Source organism: Cyprinodon variegatus, unplaced genomic scaffold (assembly GCF_000732505.1).
Source record: "Cyprinodon variegatus isolate N-32 unplaced genomic scaffold, C_variegatus-1.0 Scaffold127, whole genome shotgun sequence".
In the NCBI taxonomy this organism is placed as follows: domain Eukaryota; kingdom Metazoa; phylum Chordata; class Actinopteri; order Cyprinodontiformes; family Cyprinodontidae; genus Cyprinodon; species Cyprinodon variegatus.
Genome location: NW_015150580.1, coordinates 314,438 through 323,842, shown reverse-complemented (window position 1 = coordinate 323,842; position 9,405 = coordinate 314,438). Strand labels below are relative to the sequence as shown.

Below are 9,405 nucleotides of genomic sequence, written 5' to 3'. Positions count from 1 at the left end.
ATGTTCATTTTAATGCTTAGCTGCTGCTCATTCACTGTCTAAAACCTGTAATGAAATGTTTTGTATACAGTTTGTGTGTACAAAATGGTAATAAAAGTTCTCTAGATCAAAATGTTTACATTTATAGATTTTTTTTACATTTAAATATGCATTTCAATTTTTTTATAATTAACTACAGATTGATCTGATTTATTTTAACCAGTATAAAATTATTTGGAAGGGAAAATAAAAAAAATCTCACCACATATATTTGCAATGTTTTTAAAAGTCTTGATCAGATGTGATGCTACATTAACAGTGTTAACTGACACCATACGAAAGAAAAATTAGATCAGATAGTCAGGTTACCCAATTATAGTACCTTACAGTAGGTACCAATAATGGAATGATATTTTACTACTACAGGTAGATCAGACTGCAATAGAGTTTCATTAATAGGTTTAGGGCCCCTTTTTGGTAACTCGTTAAAGTGGGAAAGAGAATAGAGGTAGTAACTCGAGTCATTCTGCCTTTTCTGGACTTTTTGGTTCTGTTTAAGTTTGCTTTTTGAGTTTTCAGTAAAACTTTGATTTATGTCACTCTTGTATTTCTTTACTCTCAGTTGCTCCTTTAAGCTAGTGTCCTTTCCCAAGCTCCCTTCCAGGTCCCTCTGTCCACACCTGCTTCCAATCAGTTCATTAGTCCCTTTACTGTTCTCTTCGTCATATATACTCCTCCTCTGCAGTTATTGTTTGCTGGACTCTCCTCATTCCTGAGGTTTATTCCTCTCATTTCCTCCCTGTCATGAAATGTCATGAAACCTTTACAAAACAAAAGTTTGTTTTGTAAACATTCTGTCTATTGAAAATTATAATAAAAGTTGTCTAAGTCATGTCCAAGTCTAAAGTGTCTCCTAGTTTTTGGTTCCTGAGTTTCTTGTCTATCGATTCTGGGTAATGGCTTCTGTTTCTTTCACAAAACTTCATTAAGTATTGCAAGAAATCATCTCTGCCTCTTCAGCTCTGCATTTGGGTCCTTTCCAAAACTCCATAGATCCTGACATTAACAAAGTAAGGAAGATGTTCATCATATGTTATAACTCTGCATTTCTGAAGCAGAATTATATAATTGTATAAAAAATACAAGTTGATTTTAATAAGCAGAGTGTATGAAACCTGACAACAATTAGTGACTTAAACACACCCATCCCATGTGAGCTGGCACAGTGACTCATCTCTTTTTGCAGCACCATTTATGACAAATGTGAAGAAATTACTTAGAAAATCACTTTGATTAATGCCCAAAGCTTTACATGACAGCAATTCACTTTCTCACTGAGACACATGTAAGACTCTGGCAGAACATTAACTGTGTAAATGGCCCACAGGCAGTTGAGCAGGTTAACAACCCACCTTCCTTTTGTGGGGTCCATTAAACTCACAGAGACCTCCTAGCTGTAGTAATGGCTGGTGTTAAAGGCATTATGTGCTAATAACACAGCTTTTTTCTCCTTTTTTAACAATGCCGCCTCAGTAAATAACAGCTTTAAATGCCAAGGAAGCTTTTATTCTGGTTAAACAGAAATACCGGTTTTACACATTGAGATGTAATAATAACAATAATAATAAAAATGCTGCTGGAGACAGGAACCCCTGTGTCCCTGATGGATGGGCGATGGGAAATGGATGGATAACACTAATATTTTTTACTTTCGGTAGAGTTTTTAACATAAAGCAGATTTTCCTTGAAATGTCAGATTATTTTTTCCAAGTTTTCTGAAACAACCATAAAGGATACAACACAAAATTGAAAAAAAAAATTAACAATAAAGGTTTAAGTGGCTGAAATTGCAAAAGTTTTTACAAATATACATCTTAGTTTGCATTTTTTTAGTCTGTATTTACCAAAGATATAGAACTCAACAGCTCTCTCATTTCTTTATGTGTGGTATTTACCACCATCCATCTTATCCAAAATGTTTTGACCAGTTTTCATGTTCCTGCTGAAGAAAATCTGAGCATGATGCTGTCACTACTATGCTCTACTGTTCAGGGTGGAACATGGTTATACATCTGTTCAGAAAGATGTGTAGTAATAATTTTCCATATGGATCGAAAAATTCAATCTTACTTTCATCTGACCAGAGTATCTTCCTCCACTTATTTGCTGCAAATGCAAATTTCTTAGGCTTCTTCAATAGTTTCTTTTAGTAATTTTTTTTTGCATGAAGGGCAGATTTCTCTCCACTAATTATCCCTTCTAAGCTGTTTTCCTCTTTAGCTTGTCCAAAGATTTTGTGGACTTCTGGACTGTTTCTTGACTTTAAATCTCTCCTCCGTGGCCCCTAAGTTTGGTTGGACTCACTGGTCATTCTTGGTAAGCAGGCAATAAATCTCACTATATATCCAGACAATGGATATAACAGCACTCAGAGACATGGAACAGCTATCAAAGAACCCAAATGACTGCCCATTCCAAAGGGGTGGACCCATTAGTCCAATAAAATTTTCATGTTTTCTAAGCCAAAAAAAGGCTTTGTTTTTTGTCCACTCTATATAGCTTCAAACCCAATGCTATTTCTGACATTATGAATTGAAAGAGCTTCCTGGATGGGAAGTGAAACGTCTTCCAACTTGGAAACAAAGTCCAGTGGATTGTTTTTTTTTTACTTGTTTGGAATGACTATGACCTGGATGGCTGGGAATATTCACCAGCAAGAGCCATCTGTCACACTTTCCAAGCTGGGAAAGTTGTCTGGGAACCAAACTCTGATTTAAACTTCTGCAACTTTATTTCTGACTGCCTTGTCCATTGGTGTTCATGATGCTTTTAAATATTATTTTAAAAATGTCAGAGCTCTTCTTCATGTGCAAGTAAATGCATGTGGTGCATTCACCTACTGGACTGGTGTTTACCACAAGATACTATAAATTTTTTTGCTATGATTTTTTTTTAATTATTATTATCTTTTATCTTTTGGATATAGCTCTTGCTCCATTTCGAAAGAAACAGTAAAAAAGTGAAAAGTTGCCTTTATTTTTTCTTTTCATGGTAATAATTCTGTTATACCACAAGAGGTCACTGTTGTCAAAGGGTTTCCCTGTGCCACAAAATGCATTGAAAGCTAAAAACCACTTACACAAAGATGATTTTAAAGCACTTAAATTGACATTATTTTGTGCTCCTATTTATAAATAAAAAATTTGGACTTGATTTTAATAACGCTTATTTTTTTATTTCTGTTTTTCACACATCAAACACACTCTGTCTCTCATTATGAACCAGAATCCTTAACTGTGCCATTGTGCTGAGGTTATGAGAGTGAAACAAAAGGCAATTCACTAGCAGTGGTAGTGACACCAATCACACAAACATAAACAAACTGCTGTGGGCGAGAACACAGACAAAGCTGCAGGATACAGAGGATCCTACAAGAGGAGCCAGATACCCAAACTTCAGTTCTGTGTGCAAAATCTCAGCCTTGTGGAACATGTTTGTGAGTTTTTCTTGCTGAACACCAAGAAGAATGACTAATTAAGACAACTTCTTTGTAAAGCGTTTTAGTCATTCATGTAATTGTTTTATTGTTTCAGAAATGTTTCTTTAAAGAAGCAATCACTCATTTACTTTCTACAATTTGGATAAAACAAGAGTAGGGTGATCTATGATGGCCGTGAATACAGATGGAAACATCAAAACGCATCTTAAGATTGCTTCATTTGTCGTACACTTTGTTGTTTTGTTTCCTCGAATATCAACTAATTTGATAAAACGTGACATCTGCTTTTCCAAGAGGGAAATCCACACAAATCCTTTAAAACCGCCAGAGCCACTTAACATAAGCTGCTGCTTTTCATTTATATTTGTCCCCTGCCCTGCCTCTTGTGATGAAAACATGCAATAGCACAAAATAAAAACACAATCTTGTTTTCTGAAAAAAGGTTATATAGTTGGCAGGGCACTGCAAATCTACTAATACTAAACAATTCACATACACGACAATGCAAAGTTCCATACAGGAATACAAAATAGTTAAACATATTTCCATTGAAAAAAGACATACATCAATAGATAGGAAACATTAAGCATCACAAAAAGTGAAAGAAACAGCAAAAATACCATTTAACCAGAATAATAGACATGATCAGATAAAGGTAAATTGATAAAGTCATCACTGAACTTTACAGACAGGTTGGAATAACTTGTTTGGTTTCTTTCATAATTTGAAAATTGGCTCAAGAGCTGTGGAGAAAAGAGAACAGATATATGATGACCTACAGATTTTACTTGGTCCAACTAAACAAGAGGTATAAGATCGATCAGGGCCCATGACCATTTAGCCACTAAGAGAATATTGGTACATTTCTTTAAGTCTGTAATTTGAAAAAATGAAAAAACCCAGAATCAAATTGCAAGAGAAACCTGATTCCTTGTTGATGTCCTGACCATGGGCTCTTGGTTGTGGCTTTCTCATTCCCAGCGTCTCTCTGGACACTACTTCCTGCCATTCTTTCTGCTTCTCTGGCAACCATCCTGGAAACTGATATCTGGATAACCTATGACCTTCCGCTGCTTACTCACCTGACTGTCCACCCTTTAACTCTCTAAAAATCTACAACTGCAACCAGGCTTTTAGCTAAGAATATTGCATAGGGTGTACATCTTGGTGTATCACATCTTTAGGCTTTGCATGGCATAGGGAGGGGGTCCTGGGGTATGCTCCCCTAGGAAATTTACTCTCTGAAAGGCTATTTTCTGCATTTTGAATTGGATTGCAGCTAACTTTCATAATATTTTGCTAGCAGGTTTCGATATACTAAGTTAATTTAGGTGTTAATAAACAGTTTTCAGTGGAGTGACAATAGCTGTCTGCTTCAGCACCACTGTCTGTCTCCCTGACAGCTCCCCGAGCAGCTTGGTCGATGTGGCACATTGAGCAGCAAAAATTTAAATGTTCCAACATCTGATGCTTGTGAAATTTTGAAAATTTGAGCAACGTTTCCAGGGGGAAAATATATGTACAATTTGATATAGTTTTAGTAAAAGGCATACAATGTACAGCCGTATGCATTGCTTTGGTTGCAACCCTTAGGTCTCCATTCTTGTCTATCTCAAAGCAATCTCAGAACATTTCGGTATCAACAACTAACCAATTACTTTTCTACTCCATTAGAATCTTGATCCAAATCCTAAAGAAACGTCTCCTTGTGTTCAATAAGCCTTTAAAGCTCTTGTCCAAAGTTGTTGCATTCTTTACAGTCCACAAAAAACAACCTTACAACCTGTAAAGGTTTTATCAAGCCATATTAAACCCAACTAAACTCCCATTTGCCACAAGATTGTCGATCCAGGTTTCCGTATTCCAGCCCTTCTTGCTAAGAGGTTTTAAAGAAATCCAAACAATCTGTGCGTCTTTATGTTTCTTGGTTTCCTGACTAGCTCCTTGACCTTAATGAGAACTCACCGCTGGCCCTTTGAACAATTTTAATACACCAACTTGCACCTGCTTGTTCGCTTCTCGAGAGCTAGGCTGCTAGACCTAAAAAAGGACTAACCAAACAGTCCTAACGACTTCTCCACCACCAACCATAACTGTCCCTAGAATTACCAGTACCTCTCTTGAGACTGTTGCATCTCTCCAGAGGTAGGAAATAATCCCATCAAAGCTCACCTGGTACTCTCAGAAATCCCTTAAGCTTCTCTCCCTCAGACTAAATCCCAGGAGTCTGGCTGTCAACTCAGACTCTGCTTTCATTCCTCTTACATAAAATAAACATCTTAACTGCACCTGTTTGCATATGGTTAATTCATGCAGGAGAGTTGCATCTACAAATGTCACAGTTTTACAATTCTATCTGCTGCTCTGGGTACTTAAGTGCAATTTGCCTTTTCTATCCAGATTACCTCATAACATCTCCCACTGTCACTTCACATGACTTCATGTGATGCTAAACAGGGCTGCAAGACAGAACATTCATAATCCTTCACAGTCGGATGTGGGGAAAATCCATGACTGTCTTCCCCATTTCTCAATAAATAGGCAAAAAGAATGCCTGAGGAGTAACGTCCAGTGTCAGCGATCAGCCTCTGGATGAAGGAATGTAACCTCTTCTCAGTGTCAGGGGACATTACAGCTGAATCGAGTCTTTGTTTCGTAATAGGTTTCTGTCCTCAACACTGCATATTTAAATGGGAGTGTTTTGATCTGCAGGCAATATGCTCAGAGAAATGGGGAATTCAATAAGATCCTGGACCTGGATTATAAAAGAATAAGAGCTAAACTTGTTTTAAAGTTTAATAACACATTATGAAACTAACATACATTCATATAGATTGCTGGATTAATGATTAAGTTTTCAATTTAGTGCAGTTTATTAAAATATAACTATAATCTAAAAAGTGGAATTCGAATAAAGCTTATTTAAAAAATGGTTCCATTGTTGGGATATAAGTAGACAAAAATATTAGGACTATGTAATAAAACACAGAAGAATAATGCCTAAATATAGGCATTATTGGAAAGAAAGAAAAGAACAAACCTACTACACCAGTTTTGCCCATCAAGGAGTCACAGTTAACAACATAATTGTTTGCCAGAATTGCTGAATAGGTATTTTGATTAAGAAAGATAAAAACAAAGGACAATTTTTTATTTTATTCTATCACGATTTCCTTGTATATCACATTGTGTCCGGGAAAACAGTATAAATAAATGTTTCTGTCTTAATTAAATTGACTGGTTCAGGATGTAACCTCTTATTTATTTGCCATTTTTGTTTAAAAAATGCTTAAATGTGTGAGTATAGCACAAATGAATAAATATATGATATAGCCAAGATATAAGATAATTAACAGATGCTTTTCTGAAATGTTTAATGCTAAATATTCATGTTATAGATCTGCATTGAGCATGAGGGGGAGCTGTTTTAGTAAAGCTAACATAGCAATATCAAGAAAAATGATGGAACTTAAGTGCACTGTTCTCTTCAAAATAAAGGTTGAAACGTAGGACATGCCAAGTGCTAAAAAGAAACAACCCAACTTTGTTTCTTTTGCAAAACATAAAAAAGCAACAACAACCAAGTTTTTATTCAATAGCATTTACACTCACTGTTTAACCTTGGTTTTAGTCTGTAAACACCTCAAACACTGACATTTAAGCTTACATTATTTCATCATGCTAGATTTATCCAAACTATTGAAGAGGATAAGGGCCACTGATAAAATGTAGAGAAGCTAACTGATTCTTGAATAAATTAAATTCAGTATGATATGAGAAAATAGTCAGGATTCTGACTTTAATCTGAGAATTCTGACTTTTTCCCCATATTAATCTGAAATAATAATAATAAAAATCAGTTAACCTTTTTTTCTTTTCAGTGGCCCTAATCCTCTTCCGTACTACGATATATTCCTTCATGGACAGAATTCTGAGATTAAAGTCAGTATTTTTAGAAAAAAGTCAAAAATCTGAGATTAAAGTCAGAATTCTGACATTTTTCCCATATTATACTGAAATAAAATTTAAAAATCAGTTAACTTTTTTAATATTTTCAGTGGCCCTAATCCTCTTCCATACAAATCTATAAGAAATCTAAGGATTTTTTTTCTCAAGGCCCCTTTTCCTATAACATCACAAAGAATTGAAAGACTTTAAAGCTTTAATTTTTACCTCCAATGAAGTCATTGCTTTGCTGTTTGTGGCCTTTACCCATGGTATTGCTGCAAATAATAATGGTTATGCGTTGTCTGCTTATTATCAGTGACATTTTATGACATTAGAGGTTCCCAGGATTTTACCAAGCTTGAAATCATTTTTTATTTTTATCTGAAGAAACGTAACCCTTGACAACAAAGCTGCCATCACCATATTTCATGATAAGTAAAGTTTTTTTTTGTTGTTGTTTCTTTTTCTATGATGTGATAACATATCAGACATACACTCAAAAAAAAAAACAACAATCTGTTGGATGAACATAAAAAATGATGGAAAGTATTTCCATCTAATCAATATATGGTAATTTAGCAAGATTTTTTGTTTTGATTGACATTAATGCAAATATGCTGGTTTAACATAAGGTATTGGTGTTACTTTTACTCAATTACAATGGGTAAGTCCAACATAATAATTATTTGTTGGGTGAACAAACAACATTTATGTTAAGTATTTCAACCCAATTATTACATGCTTATTATGGGAAAGGACAGTTTTGTTGAGAGAAATTAATGCAAACAAGCTGCATATACAAAATTTGGCATTACTTTTAAGGTTAGTTCTACATATTTATCCATGTTTGATTGCAGTTTACCCTCTGGAATAACATAGAAAGGCTAAAGATTGATTTTGTCTAACCATAACATCTTTTTAAGATTCTAGAAAATTACAAATAGACCTGAAAGATGAACATGTAAAGATGTTTGGAAAAAAAGAAAAAAAAAACGGAACCTGGAAACAATCCTTGAAAGGGTTGGCAGAAAACCAGGTTTAAGCTGTCGTATTTTTCCCCTTACTTTTATAGATTTCTTTATATATTGAACACAGTTTAAATAAAATACTTGTTATGAACTCAGATTATTACAATATATATATATATATATATATATATATATATATATATATATATATATATATATATATATATATATATATATATATATATATATATAAATGTCTAGTTTTAATCGAAAAAGAAATAATACAAACAATTCAAGATTTTACTTTGAAAATTCAAACCGGATATTGCGCTTGCCTTATAAATGACTTGACGCAGCTGTGTCATTATAACCAAGCAGAGGCTGCTCTCAGAAGCACATGGTCTCTGTTCAAAAGGCAACACTTCTCAGCAGTTTCTGCTTGGAAATTAAATCTCATACCAGTGGGCGACTAAGACAGAAGAAGCTTGTGTATCTCCTAATGTTTTCCTCTCTTTACAACATCTCCTTCCCCATTTCTATTAATCCCCGTCAGGAGGCTCTTCTCCCTGTGGATCCCTCGCTGAATGGCCACAGACGTGCTGAGTTAAAGCAGCTGTTATCAGGATTCCCTGACGCGCTTCTCGCAGACGCACTTGATCAAATTTCAGGAAGTCCCTTTCTACTTATTTAAGGGGGGCTGTTGAATATCAGCTGTTGTCGGATTTGGGGTTGTATGATGGTTGGGCTGCTGTAGAGACGCTTCAGCATCATGAGAAACCAGACCAAGAAGAGTGTAAAGTTTATTCTGACAGCACTTCAGACTTTGACTGTCAGCTGGTTGATCTGTGAAAAGTTTCCCTCTGCAGAAGGTAAGAGAAACGAAAAATCATCTGCTTTGTGTGCATCATCTTAGACTACATTTTCTGCTTTTAAGTGTATCAGCAGCTATGCATATTCTCTGATGTACGTAAATGGAGTAAGTTGATGCATGCTGTTTATTTACTGTCAGTG

The 9,405-nt window shown here is 35.1% G+C and overlaps 1 protein-coding gene across 1 annotated transcript in view; it reads left to right on the top strand.

Annotated features, from left to right (window-relative positions):
* Positions 1-8,801: 8,801 nt before the first annotated feature.
* Positions 8,802-9,405, top strand: part of adam12 (ADAM metallopeptidase domain 12) — a 107,682-nt gene continuing 107,078 nt past the window's right edge. Inside the window, exon 1 of the mRNA XM_015375935.1 lies at positions 8,802-9,263. Within this exon, the coding sequence (XP_015231421.1) occupies positions 9,164-9,263 (100 nt within the window). The 5' untranslated portion in view covers positions 8,802-9,163. The remainder of the gene's footprint in view (positions 9,264-9,405) is intronic.